The sequence below is a fragment of the Agelaius phoeniceus genome, chromosome 2 (assembly GCF_051311805.1).
Source record: "Agelaius phoeniceus isolate bAgePho1 chromosome 2, bAgePho1.hap1, whole genome shotgun sequence".
Taxonomy (NCBI): Eukaryota; Metazoa; Chordata; class Aves; order Passeriformes; family Icteridae; genus Agelaius; species Agelaius phoeniceus.
The window spans coordinates 15,668,434-15,689,039 of NC_135266.1; the positions used below are offsets into that span (position 1 = coordinate 15,668,434).

The following is a 20,606-nucleotide window of genomic DNA, read 5'->3' on the forward strand; positions in this document are numbered from 1 at the left end:
TTTTTTGGCTAATCTATGTCCTCTCATTTTTATTGTTAGATTTATTCTAGGTGAATTATTCAGAAAATGTGCAGGAGAACCTACAGATTTTTCTCTGAACTATTAGGTTATCAAAAAACATAATATGGAGATTTCTGTATTTGTTCTTTGTAGAAACTTCCATGAGTTTTAATAGATTTTTTGAGTTCTTGTGGGTTTTCTTTTTACTCAAGGCCATCATGTTGTGAGTAGCTAAGGCCTTGAAGATAGAAGGCCTTTATTGATAGGGCATTGTGTACTTAATATGCTGTATTTCTGGAGAAATGCAAATGAATAAGGATTTTTATGCAGGTTTTAAGTGTCTTGCTACAATTTCAAGAACTCAGTTGTCTGTATTTCTTGAATATAACTTTGAATATAACTAAAATGTAGAGGATCACATCTATTTGTCTGTCCATCCTTCTTTCTCCTCACCAATATTTAGCTGTTGAAGTCATCAGTCAACTTCAACCAAATTTGTCATAAATGACAGTCTAAAGGATGCTATGTTCCCACAAAGATGATAAAACCAGATGATGCCACAGAACACAGTAAAAGCTCATCCCTATATTACAGGGCCTAAAATTCACCACTTTCAGGAGAGAATTGTTTATGAATGACCCTGACCTCTGAGAACACTTCAGTAGAGAATCTGGTAGATTCTGGTAGAATCAGGCAGAGCCCTGTAATAAATTAGGCTTTTCAGTGTAGAGGCTTTTCTTAAATCACTTGTTCGAAGAATTTAAGTTACCAGAAAAATAAAAATCTGTGGGCAAGATTTCCAGCTTTGCCCTTATTTATAAATAAGAACAGAAATTTGCTTTGCAAAGTGCTACAAAATCATGTGCAAGAGTATACAGAGGCAGAAGAAATATAGGAATAAAAACATTTTGTCTTTGACCCAGATAGCTTTTGTTATGCTGTGGTGGAAGACCCATATGAGCCTCTTAATAGACATCTGTCATTTTGGACAAATATAAGCTACATTTTTTTCCTTAAATATTTAAAGTCATCTTCTGCTTGTTTTGTGCCCAGAAAGCATCTGGACACTGATGTTGAATTACTGACTCTAGCACTTACATGCCAGCTTTGGGCTTTGTCCTGAATCAAGTCAGTCTTCTCCAGATGGCTGAAGCATCAACAGAAATCCAGGAAATGTTGTTCTATAAGTACCTGTATTTTCTTTAACAATTAAATGCTGGGCTGGTCTTTGAAATGAGTTCTGGTAGCAGTGAAAAGAAAACACTGTGCTTATAGAGTGCATACGTACGTGCAAGGGCCTATTTGTGTGTAAAGGCTCTAAAATGCTCGTGCCATGGGAACACCAGCTGAGTCTCCATGGCTCTCCCTGGTGCCTGCAGTGCCTGTTCCTGCACAGGGGTTCCCTGAGCCAGGGCAGAGGCAGACTTGTCACAGCCCTGAAAGCTGCAGCTGTTGACTGGAGTATTAACTCTGTCTCCCAACTTGTTCCTCTGTGGGCCACGAAGGTCACAAAAGAAGGTAGGAGACACCAGTGCAAAGTGGAGTTTTCCTTCATCCTGTGTAGGATTGTCACACATCACTGCAAAAGTTCAGATGAACTTTGACAGCAAATGCTGAATGCAGGATCTGATCTCTGTGCTAATGCCCCTTACTGCAGAGCTTAGTGACCCACTATGTTTTAATTGGCCTCTTTGTGTTGGCTGCAGTGTGCTGTCAGGCCTGTATCGGTGTATGTTTTCATCTTAGCATATCATTTAAGCACTTTGTGTACAGTTTAGTCACTTTATATTCTGATTTATCCGTTAATTTTATAGATTTTTGTAAATCTTTGTAAATGCTCCAAATTCTTACCCGGAAAAAGCGTCCTTCTTTTTGAGATTTGAAAAATCAGTGGATGCATAATCCACTCACCTCTCTTGTGTGGAAAGTCTGAGTATGGTAAATTATCTTTATAATTCTGTAGGTTAAGAGCTCCATGAACAGTGTGATTTGTGTTCTGAGTTTGCATAAACAGCTAAGATAATATACTGGAACTCTGAATAATCCTCTGAGAAATTAGAGATTAAACAAAGATGTATGTTTTTCAGGGCTAAAAAGGCAGACTTAATTTTTTTTACATTTGTTAAGGTAATGAATCTCCAAATAAATTCCACTTAAGAACATTGGTTCACATGACTCTTTCAAGGGATGCAGAAATGTTCAGCCTTATTTGTGTGTCTGTCCATCTCCTTGCTGTCTCTTGCCCTTGAAAAATAATCTTCCAAGTACTAACCTAATAGATCTAAGGTCTTCTGTTTCCATAAAATGCAAACATTGTCAGAATGAAGCAGGATTTAGGCAATAGGGGTGGGTCCCAACATGTCTCAGTTGTCACTGTTCCCTCACTGACCTGGACTCCTTCAACACCAGCCCCATGCACAGATGAACTTGCCTGGGTCAGTTAAGTCAGTCTCTACTTTGGCATATTTCCTAGACTTTTCCAGACTTCTAGAAGCTCCAAGTAATTCAGACCCTTTACTATAGTTCAAGGGTAAGAGTTGAATGAGGTTCTTGCTTTTGGATCTCTGCCCTTCAGGAGGCTTGATTGGTTTCTAACAGAGGCAGCACTTTGTGTGCACAGTGGCCAATATTAAATTGTTGGACCAAGAACAGTCATAATAAATGATTGTTTAGAGATGCATACATATGTACAAAAGGATGTATGTAAATGTAATATTTTGTTTTCTGGGGCAGAGAAGTTGCCAGCACATGGACAGGTCTCAGCAGTGTCTTGCAGGTGGACTTGCATGCACTGAAAGCTTCATGCTTGGAATTCCTTGAGTGTCAGAAGCTCACAGCTAAAGCACAAGTAGAAAAGTAAGCAGAAGTCCCAACAAGGACATTAGCTCTTGATGGAAGACCTAGAATGAATGATTAGATTCTCCAATGAGACTGACTGCATAAATGCCAGAGGGAAAAATCATGTTCTGGATTTATAAGAGTATTTGGAGCCCACCACTAAATTATGTGCTTTATTAAGAACTATGTGTAGGGGCCAAGACTGGGAATGCAAAACCAGGAGCTGTGTGTAATACACTTTGATGAAGAATTGACATTGACCATAAACATAGTTAAAACTGTGTGACTGTGTGTCCATACATAACGTTATAAACTTCAACTATATTGGTGTAGTTCATTTACTAAAACACAAGAAAAAACTTTGAAGCAAACATTTAATTGTTAAAGCTTTTCTTCCTGTGAGGATTCACTGTGCATGTTCCTAGAATAAATTGTTTTGATTTTGATAGTCAATGAGCGTTATCCCTGAAATAAATGACTGGGAAATATAATTAGTGTGAAGCTCAGCAAAAGCAACATTTTAACTGTTGCTCCTGAGCTTAGCCAAGTCCACAGAGGATGAAGTTCACTTGATCATGTGTGCTGTGGATTAATCAGCTTTGCTTCTTTTTTATTTTGGAAGCTTTTGCCAAATCACAGGGAAAATGTGCTTTCTAGGTCTGATGCTGGTAGCTGCTTTTCTTTGGAATAATACATTGTTTCAGCACTGCATGAAGTGTGGGTAGAGAAAAATGGAGGTTATTTAGGTCAGTCCTTGATAGCTGCATGTCATGTTAGCAAGTCATTAATACTTTTTCTTTGATAGAGAGATATATATAAATGGAAAATTGCAAATGGATTCTTCTTTTGTTAAATGCTTTATATTCACTTTGCGGACCACAAAGAGCAGAACAGAAGCATCCTGGAGCTTTCTCCAAATCTTCACTCATGGAGGACAGAGTATAGTGGTAGATGAAGGTAATGTTAAAAACTTAATTTTACTGTCTAGGGGAAAAAAAAATCGACGTGCTTTAGTAATAAAGGACATGCTGGCAACACCTCACGCCTCCGTAAGCATTGTTAGGAGCCAAGTGTGTTTTCTTGATTCTCTAATTGTATCTTTGCTGCAACTCAGAGCAAATCCAGTGCAAAGCACCAGTGTCTCTTTTGCAGTTTCTATTAAATAAGACATGAAATGAAAACAGACCTAGTAAAAGGAATCTGCAGAACATCCCTGTACATACATGTGCAGTGGAAGGTTGATGGTCTATGTTGCACTGTACAAACTGCCACTTCTGAGTGGTCATGCACCAAGCCTCTATTGCCCAAGTGTGAGCCTTTGATTTGTAGATTTTTGTTCTGTTTTGTTTTATCATTTCTTCTAGGATTGTCTTAAATATTAAGGACTGTTTTTAAGATCATACTGACAAATCCTTTTCATTTTCACTTCAGACTCCAAAAGAAAACTTTCTGGCTGAAGTTGGTTTAGAAGCAAGCTGTAAAATTTTTGTCATGCTTTAGCTTGGGTACCTAGACAGAGAGGTTAATTACCAGTTTGATTACAGGATTTTAAAAAATCTTTATTGTCTGCCCCATCTGCAGAGTGTCACTTTGCTGCAGAGATCCATGGCCTGCAGAAAGGCCACAGTGGAAGGCAGGATGTACAGGGACTGCTGGGGTTTCCTCCAAAATGCTGTCCTGTGACCCTTGAGTCAGGTGAAATCAGAGATTTGCAGCTGCTGTGGACTGGTGCTGTGAGCAGGAGCTCTAGCAGCCCAAGAATGGCCTTCAGCAGTGCACTTCAGTGCCTTGAGCTGGGCGGCTTGACATGTTCCATGTAGCTGTCACAGTGGGAAAATCATTCCAGCTTCCCTCTTGTCTGTGGAGCTGAATTTGAATGCTGGGTGCTGCTGTGGGGGTGCCTGGCCTGTGGGTGGAGGCAGGACAGCTGCCCCTGCAGAGGGGAAGGTGACTGGGGCTGCATGGCCCACAGAGCCTGAGGACAGGAGCTGAGCCCAGTGTGCTCCACGTTACCTGGGTGCTCACATCTGGGAGCTCTCTGTGTTCTACTGACAACATTTGCAAGCACTGGCTCCTGCACCCCTTGGTTTTAAATGTGCTTAAATGTGCAGCGTGGGTGCTGCTGTGAGGGCTGGCTCAGGTGTTCAGCAGCAGAATGAGCTGTGGTGCCCCCCTCAGTGCAGCCCCTCAGTGCAGCCCCTCAGTGCAGCCCCTCAGTGCAGCTCAGCTCAGCTCCTCGCCCACCGGGGGCTGCCCAAGGCTTCCCCCAGCTCTGGGTGCCCGCAGCTCAGGCTCCCTGGCTTTGGCTGTCTCTGTGCGCTTCAGCTGTCACTGGAGAGCGCCACACAGCAGTGACATTTGAAAAGCATGAGATCACTATTCAGTGCCACACACCAGCAAAGCCAATTAACTTGAGCAGGAAGTGGGGTTTAATGTGCATTTGGGGATTACAAGCCAGTGGAGGTGGGAGAAATGGGTACTTACAGTTCCCATCTGGTCTGCTCATGCTAAAAATAGCTGAATTTCTCAGTGAGATGCTGGTGTTTCACTAAGCTCTGGTTATCTAATACCTAATAATCAATATATAACATCAGCAGATGTGTATTGTCAGTCCAGAAGCACTTTTAATTAGAAATTGAATTGTGCTAGACTACACTGTACACATAAATACAGCTCTATGTGTTCATGTGTGTTAAATCTGAGAGAAAGACACTGTAAAGCACTGGTTAAACCTTCTGACTCCTTTCTGCCTGAGAGGTTACAGAAGCACATAAATAAAACATCAGTGTAGAGTACACATTGGACAGAGTGCTGCTGACTACACCTGTGCACTACAGATCCAAAGCTTTTTTCCTTTTGGCAACAAAAATTGTTACAATGAAGGGAATTTCTTTCATTTTGATGTATATGTTCCTAAAATGAGGCTGTTCAGATTGAATTTAGTGTGATGGAGAAACAATTTTATCTGATCCTATAAAGTTTCCCTTAGATAATTTGGGCAAAAGAACTGTGACTTGAGGTCTATTGTCTTACACGGAGACTTTTTCTTGCAAAAGTCAAAATACAGTGAACCAGGCAAGTGATGTCTACAGTACTTATAGCTACTCTCCTTTCAAAAAATGAATTTTCTATTCAGTATCATAGTACATGAGTGATAGGACCTTTTTTTTCAGATTTGGGTGGGGTAAGCATGGGCTTCCTGATCCTAACAAGGTATTTCCATATCTTCTGTTTTAACACAAGTCATTCTGCTGAAGTCAGTGAAACTAGTCTGTGCAAGTTTATCAATGCATAAATTACAAATACAAGTTGGGACTATTGCTGATTCACGAGATAGGCAATCTCATTTCATTTTGAAATGTTTCAAATTTTCATTTTGAAATGTTTATAGCTTTGGGGTTCACAAGTTTGCTTGTTGTTTTAGTGTAAAATTTCCAGCTAGTGCCACCTTGGCAAACCCTAGAAGTTTCAGAATGTTAATTGTGGATTAGAAACAGTATTTTTGGTGAGGTTTTTCGTTGGTTTGTTGTCGTTGTTGTTGTTGTTGTTTGTTTGGGTTTGTGTGTGTGTTTGTTTGTTTTTATCCTTTTCAGAATGTACAGTGTTTCCTTCTAGGAAGTTGCTGGGCAGGCTATAGAAGGGAAGATGCTACCTATAGATGCCACATGGGTCTGGGGTCTAGGGCTGTTTGAAAAATACAGCTGTAAATGTTCATGTGTGTTAAATCTGTGAGAAAGACATTGTCAAGAACTGGTTGAGCCTCTGGACTCCTTTCTGCCTGAGAGGTTGTGGAAGCACATGGATAAAACATCATTGTAGGAAACGTGGACACAGTGCTGCTGCTTGGTATGGGCTGTGTGGGGGGCTGTATAGCAGGGACCTGTTCAGTAAACTAAATACATAATAACACTGGATTAATTATATAGTGTTTTCATAAGTAAAAGCATTCTGCTAATGTGTCTTACCATTCTCTGAGTGCTCTTGAGGTGCAGCTGCTGTGTCTGCCTGATACTAGAGTCTCCTTGGGGCACTCTTCGGGCTGCACACACATTTGTACACAATCCCATGAGCTAATTAGGTGTCTGTGGGCTCGTGCAAAACTGAGAAGATCTGCCATTAATATTTTAGCAGTTGTTTACTCCCCATGTAGTAATTAAGATATTTATGTTAATATATGTGATCACAAAATGATGTATATATACTCTATGTATCATTTCAAGGTTATTTGGCCAGCATTTTGGAGCAATTTCACCTTAAATAAACATACCAGTAGGATATATTTTGCTACTGCAGTCTGTGTAATACATTTTACAGCTGAAGTTCTTGATTCAAATGGATAATTTGAAAGTCCAGGGTGGGGGGAGCAGGAGCATAAGGCAGGTGTCCTAGTTGTTTAACCAGAGCATGCAGTCCCCAACAGCTTCTCTGTTCTATCTGCCAGGCCACCTCTCAGACAATTAGCCTGGGGTTCTGAAATGTCACTATGTTTGGCAAATGTTTGTCTTTAATGACTTCATCCACTTAACATCTTTATAATAACAAGTAGCCATCCTGGTATTTTAATTAGACATAATGGACAATGCTCCTTTTTCTTTTCTGGTTATATTTGAAATCCAGCCTGGCAAATCTAAAACTAAAATTAAGTATCTGAAACTGGGGAAATTCTGATTCTTTGTATTAAGATTTTTCAATGCCATAAAATAAAGAGCTTTTTAAATTAAAGAAAATGTGAAAAAGATAATTATCAAACAGGACAACAATCCACTAAATCTTACTGAACCTAAATGCAAAGCTCTTGTGGTGTTTGCATGTTGCCTCTACCTGAAAGCCTCTCAGCTTTAAAATTAAAATTTAGGAAAAGTGCCTTTTGCCAATAGAAATTGCCATCCAGGTACAGTCACACACAGCTTTGTAACTATTTTTCCCCTCCAAGTATAGTTAATAGCTGAAAACTTGAACATTTCTTCAATCAGGAATACCCAGAGGGAAGCAATGACAGGTGGAAAATGTCTGTTCATTATTGTCCCAAAGAAGAGTCCCAAGAGAGACAAAGCAGGTTTTAGGGAGCAGAATGTCAATTTTATAGATGAAAATTGTTATTTGAAACAGCAGAGTTTGCCAGCAGTACAGTTGGGTGTAAGTGCAGTGGTGTCCCAGGCAAGGCCACCCACTGGCAGAACTGCATCCCAACTGGGAAATGTCACTAATTCAGCAGCATCAGTGCATATTGTGGCCAAGGTCTGAAAGTGTTGGGCATTGCCAGATAGAATGGACAAAGGTGTAAATGTCTTGAATGTGGTCATGCAGGATGGCCAGAGGTCTCAGTGTGTGGAACACCACAAGAGCTTTGCAGGTACGTTACGTAGAGCTGGTGTCAGATACCCAGCTGACATTTCTTCTGTCAGGGTGCCCAACAAGGGCTTCAGTATCTGTCTGTATAAATATATTGTGAAACCAAATACCATGGGGTGTAAGAGAGGACAGGTGGGGGTGTGGGGTTCAATAACAAAGCAGAAAATAGTAAAAATAATAGAGACCTTACCTGCTGACAATTACTTGGGTATGAATTGCAGGAGAGGAGATGCCCAAGCAGCCTGTTGGTCCTTTTGAAATGTAGCCTCAGCTTCCACTAACCTCATTGTCCTGCTTGGGTACTTGTTTTCTCACCAAAAACAGGATATGGATTTTAAAAGACAGAGGTTGCTATGTCTCATCAGGAGAGGACAGCCTTCCCCTGCCTTGAGCAACCACCAAGAGGCTTTCACAAGCAGGATGTGGAGCAGAGCAGTGTGTGTGGACATGTTCTGGCACTGTTTCATCAGTCTGAATAGGTTTGCCTTGCCCATAAAAAAGGGTTGAAGCAGTGATTAACATGTTGGGTTTTACTTCTGTGAATATTTATTTTGAGGTAACATGGAGGTAAGTATTGAAGGAATCCTGCAGCTTCAGCTGTTACATTATTGCTGCAGGTCTGCTGCTGACATTTGAACTGGTTTTATGTTATGGTGTTTTTCTTTAGAAATGCTCATTGTAATAAAGTCCCAGATGAACAGCTGGCCCTCCTCAATCAAAAAATGAGGCACAATCTCAAGGAATTAGCCCAGTGCCTAAGTACATGCCTTAGAGAGTGGGGACTCTGTGCACAGGACTTTTGGGGAGGGCTGTGAGATAGAGTAATAAGCAGAAGCAATTTGTACGTGTGCATTTCCTGAGAGTAAAATCTTGGATCTTTTTATTTGAGCAGTTTCCTTATTCCTCTGCAAGTCTGGGAATAAGCATTTCTTAGGGAATTTTCCACTAATATCCCTTTGTATTCATTACTCTGGTTGGCAGAAGAACAGCCAGCCTGCATTTACATCCTGACTCTTAAACGCGTTGTTAGCTGTTATGTGCCTCTCTAAGTGAGGGATCAGAGGCTTAGCTGTAAATATGAGGAAGGCTCAGGATAAAGCTGCGTATGCAGACTTAACCCGAGGTCACAGCTCAGTGAGAGCGACTTTGCCGTTTTGTTATTCATTCAGACCTTCTCCTGCCCTCTGCTGGCAGTTCCCTGCTAGGGGACAGGGATGCCCTTACACTATTCCCGGGATAGTTACCTGTGCCAGCGTGCTGCGTGCAGTCTGCTTTGCCAAAGGGATTTGAATTCCTGTCATTAATGAAATTCCTTGTCACAGGTAACTGCTGTGCCCACTGCATTTAGAATGTTGCCTGAATGTTATATGAAGATGCATAAAGTCATTTTGGCCTTTGAAAATCATCTCCATGTACAAGCTATCACCCAGGGTTCAGTTATTCTGTCCTTCAAAACTGTATTTACTTTCTGAAGTAAAGTTTCTGATTTTTGGCAGGCATGCTGATTTGCAAAGTCAAGTACTTGAGTTAAGAAATGCCAGCATTGAGGATGCCTGTGGTATTCCAATGCTACTCTTGCCATCTTGTGTTTGATGCCTGTATGTATCAGAATGCAGTTTTCCTCCACTGTTTTATTGGTGGGTTGTTTTTTTTTTCATGTTGGTGTATTGCATATGTAATGAACATAATTCCATGCATTTCTAGTTTTACCTGTGACGTAGCCAAATGTGGAATGCTGTTCTCCAAAAAGCCTTCAAGTATAGTTTTGTCTACTTTCCAGTTTCAGAAAGAAAGTGCAAGAAGCACTAATAACTTTGAACTTGGTTCAACTCTTATGCACTGAATGAATAAGCAAAGGGACCTAAAAGGAAAAAGTGTAATATATTTGTAAGAACAGGCAAAATAAAAATTGTACAGACTGTATCAATTTGGATACATTCTCGTTCCTTTAATATGTGACATCACAATTTGATTATCTTATAGTATTTTTTGAATTGGGTTGAGATATTCAAATGCTTGAGAAAGCCAGCCTGAAAAATTGTGCATCAGCTTTGGATAGCAATGGGGTTGTGAGCAAGGCTTTTAGATCCACTTTTACACTTTTCACTTTTGTGTTTGTGAAGCAATCAAATTAGAGACGAGTTAGCTGTGATTTTATTGCTAGGCATAATGGGATGCATTTTTGCTGGTGGATTTCTGAGATAGTTATTGTAAGCCAGGAGAGTGATGAGAATCAATGCAGGATTTTGTGAACATAGTTCATGGACATAGACTCCCTTGCTGTTCATCTCCATGCCTCCATCTATCCCCATTCTAGTTTCTGTACTCTAGGTTCCACCTCTCCATCTGAGTTACATCCTTTGCCACAGAAGACCTTAACTTGTGCCTCTGCTTGTTTCTTTCCCTTTCTCCAGCCTCCTTGTTCCCAAGCTCAGTCTTCCATCTTTGGGCTCTTGATCCACCAGAATTTCACATCCCTCTGCTGCTTCTAGCCTGAGTTGTAGGCTTCATATTTGTTTGACATTGAGACCACTGAAAAGCTTTCCATTGGAGCTGTAAAATACCTATGCTGATTCACCTTCTTGGCTACTTACTGCAGGCCCCTTCAAAGCCGTAGCAAACCTTTGCCATGGCTGCTTTACTGAGCTGCCACCTCTTGTCTCCTTCTTCCTTGTCAAATCTGAAAATAAATGTTGGCCAAGTGAGCAAACAAGTGGACTAGTATAGAAGTAGGATGAGTCTTTGGCAATAAATAAATAAATAAATATGTATTTGACCCAGAAATTGAGTTGTAATTAACCAGCTGGGAGCTATAATCACATTTTTCCAGGGGCCTGGCTGCCTTCAGGTAATTGCAGTCTGTGTGTGGTGAGGAGGATTAGAGATGGTCTTTGAAGGTGCTGCTTGGGGAAAAGCAAGCTGTTATTGTATTGGGGGACAGCTGAGACCCTGCCTTTGTCACCAGGGGCCACTGAGGCTGGCTTCAGCTTTCCTACAAAACTGTGCATTTTAGAGAAAGGTACTTCCTATGCAAAATCCTTGCTTCCACAGACAGGATGCCTTTGGAAAGGAACCTGCAAGTGTGATGTTTTAGGAAGGTAGTTGGGGTTACAGTCTATGTAAGTTTTCCATTCATATTTATCTGATAAAATTAACAAGTGCAGTTCTCAGAGCAAAAGGAAGGGGACTTAATTAGAATTCAGTAACTCAGTAGGGAGCCCAGATAATGACTGCAAATAATGTAAACTGTACTGTGAGACAGCATGCCTGTTTGCACTGCTTGCACCTCAGGAGATCCTGAGCAGAGAGGGAAGGGAGGGTACTGGAGGCCAAGTCAGCTGTTTTAAGAGGATGCCATCCCTTGGATGGTCTGTCAAGGCACTCATTGGTGGCCTTTTTCCTGCTGTTGCAGAAGGTCCATCTTAGGTCCCTTTGATGCTTGTTCCAGGGCATGCAGGCAGGTGACCCCAGGGCACCTGATGTGTCACACTCTGCCTTCCTCCCTTCTTAAATTGGGCTTTTCAGCTGCCCATGCTGTGCAAAAGAGCTGGGGTGTCTGGATCCAGGTACAAAACATCCTTAGGCAATCTTGTCCCAAACAAGTATCTTACTTTTAGATACCAGCTCCAGGAGGAAACAAAGTGTTTCCTGCCTGGAAAAGAGGGCAGCAGGGCTGCTGCTTCTGTAGCCTCATCCAGCAGTAATTGCTGGTTGTTGAAATGCTGAGCAAGCAAGGAAACTGGGGGGCTGTGGTCAGCCATAATATAAAGGCTGGGACTCCATAGCTGCTTACTGCTTTTCTGAGCTACCTTTTTCTATCTAGCCAAAACATTTAAAATGAGCTTGTTAACAAAGACAAATGCATGTTAATTGCATCCTTACCATTTTTCCCAAGGAGGTCTCAGATTCTGAAACAAGCACTAACAGCATGCTTGTTTGCTCTGAGAAGAGGAGTCAGGCATTTGCACTGAGGAGCCATGCTTGGAGTTCAGCAGTGGGTGGGAGGCTGTGCTCAAGAGGTGCCCGAATCCCAGCTCATTAACCTGCCCACGTACAACAGCAAAATTGGTTTTGTTATTGGAGTTCTTAAATGCAGTAGTTATGTTTTCTTTTTGATGGATTCTTTTAATTTCTTTTGGATCCTTCTTTAGTTTTGCTTAACAGCTTTTTAAGACTTTTTTTTTCCCTCCCTATGTCTTCAGCTATTGATGGATTTCTGAAAACTGATGAAAGACAAAGACTGGCAAAGGAAAGAAGAGAAGAAAGGGAGAAATACCTTGGTAAGTTGGCAGGAGGTGTATCTATTATTTATATACATGTTCTAATAGGCTTAACTAACTAATATAGCATTTTCTGTGCTCTGATTTTTAAGTCTTGTTGTTCAGTTTGTTCCTGGTTTTTATCACCTCTTTTAACTTAAATTATAAAAAAGAATATTTTTGCATTTCCAGTCAAATATTTAGTATTCTATATGTACAAGTTGACTTTCTTCTTTGATTTGTGAGCCTTTGAATATAGGTTTATGTTCAAGGTACTGCTGTTATGATCCTGGTTTGTGAAAACCCCAAATAAACCTTGAATAATACTCAGAATAATGTGTAGGATGATTTGATAAAATAACCTCAATTTTAATCTCTTTGATTTTAGCCATATTGAAATATATAATAGAGTTTTTAAGTGCAGCAATAAAGTATGTACTTTTCTGTAAGTTGTAAAATGGTTACTCTTTCAGGAGAATGCTTATGTTATTCAGGAACTGAAGAATGTTTTTGATCAATGATTTCAGATTTTGTTTAAAACAATTGCTTATTTTTAATCTATTAATATGACCAGGGAAATGTTGAGAGAATTGTAAAATAGATATGTAAAAAGTATAAATACATATTTAAGGGGAGTGGGTGTATACACAATTAAAATATACATATATGTGTGTGTATACATATATATATACATAAATTTAAATTTTCTGTTCAACATTGATTTGGACTTCCTATATCTCTCTGTGTATATAAAAAGGTGTTAAACAGTTAACTTCACTTTTCCTCCTTGTAATGACAAGAAAGATCAGTAGCACTGTTCCTAGAGATAACCTGACAATACTTAGCAGAAGGAACTGTCAGTGTTTTATGATTTTTGCAAAATTTAAGGTAAGCATATATTTTGAGGAAATGTCAACTAAACAAGTATGGGCACCTGTCAAAAGAATCATGGGAAAATACTGTTTTTCTTGCAAGAAATAAACAAACTGTTGACCATTTCTTTGCAAAGTCTGGGGCTTGAGACCAGTGACTTGAGATTTTTCATTACCATGGGCTTGGTCAGCACGATTCCTTTTGATAGTTCTGCTGAAAATCTGCTGCTCTTTAGTACTTAACTTTGCCCAAGCTTCTGTCTATCTGGGACTTGCTTCTCTTCCAGGCATGCTCAGTGTAGGCTATTCTCTTCTTTCCTTCTGATTATCCCTTCTTTTCTGGTTCCCAAGAAAGTGATACGGTATTAGATTGGAAAGGACTCAGAGTAGAAGAGATGAAAAAGAAACTGAAACCTGGAGATTTTGGGAGTGGTTGGCCTAGGGGATTTGGAAGGTGGTGTCTGCAATCTTCTCCCAGACATCATATATGCCTCCTGGAAGCATATTTCTTAAGGCTATTTCTGTAATGGGGAGCTTTGAGTTTGGTCACAGTTTGATTGTCAGAATTTTCTTTTAGAAGTTCAGAAAAAAGCAGCACGCTCCCCCAAGGGTCAGATCTTTAAGCAGTCAGCAGGTACTGTATAGCAATATGAAGTAACTTTTTCACCCAAGCCAAAAGTCATTAATCATTGGTTTAGCATCCCTAAATTAAGCAACAGGAATTGTATGTGTGTCCATGATGACAGAATTGTTTACTTCTCTGTCCAGAATCAGTCCCAGGTTTCATCTACTTACTCAGAAGGTAATCTTAGCACAATCTCTGGACACCTCACTTTATTTTTGGTTTTTATGAACTCCAGCATGCTTTGTCACCTGCTCTACCTGATGTGGCTAGCAGTTGGAACAATTCATGCCTGGTCACTTGTTATCCACTGTCTCTGAGGTAACTTTTTCTGTTGACAAGTCTGAACTTCATGCATTCAATCCAGGTTCACTGCATCACTGACACTCCCCTCATACTGCCCTGTCTTGAGTGGGGAGGATGAGTGGATTTTCATAGGATAAAAGGGGAAGACAGCATCAGCTGTATTTCTGACAAGAATAAGCTAGAAGGTGTTCTGGAAAGCAGGCTGGATTTGAGGAAGAAGTATTGTAGAAGGGTTCTGTATTCAAGGGAAATAAATGGAATGTTGGAAAAGGATCTGGGTGTTGGGAAGACTCTGGCTTTCACCCAAGGGAGTGAGGATGGAGTGGGGCTAAGAGGGACAGAACGTCACAGCTGTGGTTAAAGCCTGGGAGCAGGAACTGAGGGGAAAAGGCTGATCTGAGAAGAAGCATTTGGAATGGCTGGACAAGAGCCTAGGAACAGTGGGAGAGTTAGAAGGGTGATGTGCTGCAAAAGGAAACAGGAACTGAAGAAACACAGGCATAAGTGAGCAGGAAGAAGGACTAGCTCTTATATAAACAGTATTAATTCTGGCTTTCCCTGACTTTCAAGTTCTTAGCCTAGCAATATTCCCTCTTTGATATTGGCTGTATGTGTGTTGGTATGTGACACTACAGGCTTGTGTGTATATAGGCATGCTTACAGAACTCCTCTTTCCTGCCTTTTTATGGAATACACTTGCATGGGAAATGAATTTTTCCTCTCAATTTGCCATGTTAACTCCTGCTACTTGTTTTATGTACACCTGAAGCAGCAGTCCAGTATGTATTGTTGCAGTCTGAGTTTCTGAAACATCAGGGTAATGTCCCATAAAGATTATTGCTCCAGTTGGAATAAACAGCTGGGCAAAACCTCAGTGACAGAAGTAATTTTTTTTTCATATGAAAAGGCAGAAGTGGGTAAAGATGTAGAACCAAATAATGAGCTGAAAGATGTATTTTCAAAGCTTCATAGAAAACATAGCATATATTGTTTGCATGTGTCTGTTTTAAAGGCAGCTCTGTAACAAGAAGCACAGTATTAAAGAAATCCCAAGGGCTTTTGCTTCAACATATACAGCTGATTTCCTTCAAAGATTGCTAGGAGTATGTCTGAAAAAATAATTTGGCTTTAAGCTTCAGAGGGACTTGAAACATAAAAAAAAATTGCTAAACTGTTCTAATAAAAAATTAGCTAAACTGCTAAACAGTTTTTTACATAGATGAGGGGTACGAACTGGCACCCTGTGTACAAGGGCTTCCCTATTTATGTATTTAACAAATTGCTTAGATTTACTAATCATTTCAGCACTTCTGTGCACTATATTTTTAATCTCAGTCAACTAAAACCCTGTCTACTTGCATTTGTTGTTTTACACTATTGTTTCATGTTACCAAATAATTTTAAAATAGAAGAAAATTTGCATGATGTGAAATGCACCTTTTTCTCTGCACAAGCTGCTAGGGAGCAGCAGATACTGGAGAAGGAGAGAAGAGCAAAACTTCAGTATGAAAAGCAAATGGAGGAGCGATGGAGAAGGCTGGAGGAGCAGAGGCAGAGAGAGGAGCAGAAGAGAGCAGCTGTTGAAGAAAAGCGGAGACAAAAGCTTAAAGAGGAGGAGGTGAGGTCCCCTGGGAGATGTATGGGAGCTCTGAACAGGGCTGAATATTGACATGCATTAAACCATGGGGGGTGGGAGCAAGCCTGGAGACGTGAGCAATTACTGCAGGAGCTGCAAAGCACATCACCACAGCTGTTAGGAGTCTACCACTGTACATCAAAAACACTTTCCAAAACAAATTTTAAAATTTTTTAAGATCTTCTGGAATAGTCATTCACTATTGCTAACATATCTGGGACTCTGATTGTCAAATATAAAACACCACCTTTCTGGAAGGAAGTCTTTAAAGATGAGTGTTTCCAAAAAGGGAAAGATTCTTCTTACTGTTCTGTTTACTGTCCATGAAAAAGAAATAATGTGTTGTTCCATTTTTCCTCCATGACAGAATCTCAGAAATTTGTACTTAAAGCACTGAAGAATCTAGGCTGTTTTCAAATTCTAACATAAAACAGAATCACATATTTTTAGGCATCTTCAAGCTCTTCCTCTCTTCTAGGCTCCCTGCTGAGATCATTTAAGGTTCTTTTTTTGCTCTAGTGAGTCCAATTTCTGGTGCAGCTCTCTGAATGCAGAGTGTGTGTGTATATCTCTGCATGACATTATGTGGAGAACACTAGCACTGCTACCCGCAACTGATAAAGAATTAATGATTTTTGGAAAAGGGGGCAGTGGTTTAAAAAAAAAAAAAAAAAGCCCAAAGAAAATATTTTCTCAATTCCTAGATTAAAAAAGCTTTAGAAATCCACAGTTCTTAACCTCCAATTTTCTGCCCCCCTGTCCTTTCATCAAAGTAACTTTGTAGAACAGGTAAAACACTTCTGCATGATTTCACAATAACATACAGCTATTCATTGAATTTTTTGTTTGATTTTTCACTTCATTTGAAGAGAAGATTGCATCCTGTCATTTGTTGTTCAACTTTAACATACTCATTATGGCTTCTATGTAATGGCAGAGAATTGATTTAAAAATATTTTGTTATGTGTTTTGTTTCAAATTCTTTTAAGAAAAATGAGAAAAAACTGAAACAAAAGGTAGGAGGTCTCTCTCTTGTGGTAACATCATTGAAGTCATGTGCTCCTTCCCCAGCATTTCCTGCTGTAATAACCTTCTGCAGCTAAGCAAAATCAATTCCCTTTGTGAGGGTTTTAAGGGGAAGGGGCAGAAAAACATCCAAATCCCTGTCTTCAAAATTTTCAGCCAAGCAGGACAGAAAAGCAGAGAGGTGTAGGAAGAGCAAGTATCCACCAGCTTTCCCTGCATTCATGGTTTGCCTTTGCTGAAGAAAGGAGAGCAGAGTTGTTGGATGTGAGAGGCAGTGACAGGTCAGAACCAAGGCATCTGTTTAGTGGGGGATGACCCCATCTCCTGTAGTAGCCTCCTGTACTTCCCCAGAGATGGAATAAGAGGCAGAGCACACTGTGATGCTTTTCCCAAGCACCAGTGAGCCTGATCCAGCTGCCCAAGACACTGCACGTGTGAGGGCAGGCTTCTCTAATGGTGAGAGAGAGGCTGATTCCCAGTGTTCAGTCATCATGTGAGTACCACTCCTAGCTCTGCTCACCAGGCTGGTCCTTTATGCTTTAAGTGTCCAAAGTCTTTTTTGGAAGTTAAAGCAGGCCTAGGTCTGGATTCTTTCCCTTTCCTTCCCACCCTTCTCCTCCCCCAGGCTGAGGAGCTGAGAGAAGGCTATGTGGGCAGGAGGACAGGAGAGGATGCTTGCTTGTTTGGGGATGGATTAAACCGTGGAAGGAAAGTCCAGGAGCCTCTGAAGGAGAAGAGGGTGCACAGGGGAGTAATCTATAGAACAGGGGAGAGTGAGAGAAGAAGGAAAATGGGAATAGAAGGCATCCCTCCTAGATTCCCTTCACAGTTTCTTGTCCCTCATTTCTCAAATTCTGTTTGAATTCTACTAAAGGATCTGCCAGTTTAGTCCCAACTTCCCCAGCCCTTGCTCTTGTGATGGACCCCTCAAACTCTGTGTGCATCATAACAGTGGAGGTCTGAGTAAGCATGGTGATGAACTTGCAGCTCCCTGGGCATTTGAGTTACTCACTGTTTGTAAGTAATTTTGGCCATTTAAGACTGTCTTTACTGGAAGAGCTTTGAACATGTATTTCCCCCACCTGGGGTGTGGGGGTGGGTGTGCCCCTGTCAGTGAGCCAGTGTGTGCTGCACCATCTTCTCAGTGTTTCTCCTTTTAAAACCAGTTAACACTAGCTGGGTATTGCAATACCCATTTTACTTGCTTATCAGCTGTCTGAAATGACAAGTAGAGAGATTTTCTTCCTTGCTTTCTGCCTTACTGGTTGTCCTTTATAGTTTCCCTGAATTGTTTTTCCTTGTTTTTTAAACAGAGCAGAAAGTAGTGCACGTTCATAATAGGAAGAGGTGATATAAATCTCCCTGTACAAAATATTGTTGTTGCATCTTAAAGAATCTGACAGGAATAAATCTTAACAAACTGTGGAGACTTGTTGTCTCCTATATCAGAGCATCCTATGCTTGACTGTTTTGCTTGCAAAGGACTTCTTAAAGTGGTGGCTAAAATTTGATTTGTTTTGCTTAGTTTTCCCCCTCTACAGTGCCAGATAAGGGATGATGGTTTTAAAGTCTCTCTTGGTAGAAATCAAGGTATTCTGTCAGAGTTCTTTGGGGCAGCTGGAGGTTGTTGCAGAGCACAGTGAAAGTGTCAGATTCTTCAGAAGGAACTGAATAAATAATGTTTAGAAATTATTCTGTCTATATTGACTGCATTTTTTTTATCTACAGAGGTCTTCAGTATCACTGCCCTTCCCTTCATATTACTTTTAAAGCTGCACACTTCTTTTAGTAAAAGCAGCCTTGAGGAAAGCAGTGTGTTGTTCTACAGAAGTGATTTAAATTTTTCTTATAACAGGGAACTAGACAAAAAAAAAGCTAGTCCTTTTTTAGTTAAAGTAATTCTTTTCCCTTTCCTGTCTTGAACTTCCATGTAACTTGGAAATACCTTGTAAATAGATGTCTAGCTGTACACAGGTTATTGGGAAGAGATTGTTTGGTGCATGTGCACTATTTGTTACATTTGTAAAAAGTATGTGCTTAGACACAAAAGAGTGAAAAACTCTCAAGATGTTGTAGCTTTAATTACTTCCTGTACTCCACTCCAAAGATGAAGCCAACTGATAATCTCAGGAAACAGTGAGCTGCTTACATACAGTGCTCTATATAAAGTGAGGAGGAAGAGATGGTTTGGGACTTTTTCAGATGTTTGTCTTGCAGATATAAGGAGATTGGTTTAGAATTATTTGCACAAATTATTTTAAGTCATAATACTTGAAACATTATTTTTTCCCTGTCACATCTGTGTTATATTTTACACAGAAAAAAGGAAATAACTTACTTGTGAGAAAACAAGTCATTTGGCTAAGTTTTGAGGGGCAGGTTTTTGTTTGTTTTTAATTCAGACAGTACAAGTGCTTATTCTATTGCTCAGGCTGAGGAAAACTTGTATGAGTAACTGGATTTTGGAAAGTAATGTATATTTTAGATGTTAGCAGTAAATAGCTCTCTATTGTGATTTTATTCATTCTTAGTTTAACCTACATGAAGTGCTTGTGCATTATAAGGTTTTTTGTGAAAACTCACTATATCTTGAGAGCAGACATTGTTTCCTCTATCTGTAGCTGTTAGAGCTCCCAAATGAGATCACATGCATAGTCTGATATGATTTCAAGAAAGTGCTTTACCTATAACATAGACTGGAAGGGTTTTCTGCATTGTTTGCTGATGAAGGAAAGCTTTGTCTTGTGGTTTAGTTTTCATCATGGAACAAATTATTAATGTATGAGTTGTTTATGCTATGCTTGCTTATGTCTTATTATTTTCTTTGGCCTTTTAGTTCTGTGCCAACTTAAAATGTTTTTTAATAACTATCCCTTTGTGAAAAGCAGCCTTCGTGATGTTCTTTATCTAACCTATATCTGCAAAGGTTTTGTGAGTTTTAATACTTATATTCTATAGTGCTCTAATGAAAGGTTCTTTGCAAATGAAAATGAATGATCCTCTCCAAATAATGTAACTGAAGATTTCAACCTCAGATTGTAGGTAGCATGGGCTTTGAAATGAAATGTATGAAATGTAATTTAATTTCTTTAATCTATTTCAGCATGAATTTTATTCTTGAAACAATATTTTGATAGTAGGTGGTATAAGTGTATTCTATGGTTTGCAAACTATAGAATATTGCTTACTCCAAGCATTGTTAAACCCCCCCCAAACAAGACACCAAATAGAAATAATTGAAACATGACTGCTTTAATCTTATCTTTTTTGATTACTGAATAACAATATTCATTAGAAATGGGAAAAAAAAAGGTTCTGGGAAAGAGTATACTTTAATGAGAAAGAAATGGGCGGGTGATTTTCCTTGGTAAAAAATGTGGGTAGAAAGATAGATTGGGGCAAGCTGCATAGCAGAAGAAAGTGGTGGAAAGAGGCACACTGCAGAGAGGAGCTGGTGATGAAATATGTGAGGTTTGGAAAGACTAACAAAAGGGATTAATTCAAACAGAATTCAGTTAGAGATGTTGGGAGCTAAAGGTAAAAAAGCACAAACTTGTAAGCAAAGCCTGCACACACAGGATTTAAATGTGAAATCTGTATCATCAAGTAGTAAGAGAAGAAAGAAATTCTGTAGCAAACTAAAGCAGAGAGGACTGACTTCAGATTCCAGAGAGTGGAAACAGATTTTTTCCTTT

The 20,606-nt window shown here is 39.9% G+C and overlaps 1 protein-coding gene across 2 annotated transcripts in view; it reads left to right on the forward strand.

Annotated features, from left to right (window-relative positions):
* Positions 1-20,606, forward strand: part of MAP7D2 (MAP7 domain containing 2) — an 81,756-nt gene that overhangs the window by 32,437 nt on the left and 28,713 nt on the right. For both annotated transcript variants that reach the window (XM_054628220.2, XM_054628221.2), the window contains exons 2-3: positions 12,393-12,470; positions 15,704-15,867. In XM_054628220.2, the coding sequence (XP_054484195.2) occupies positions 12,393-12,470; positions 15,704-15,867 (242 nt within the window). The remainder of the gene's footprint in view (positions 1-12,392; positions 12,471-15,703; positions 15,868-20,606) is intronic.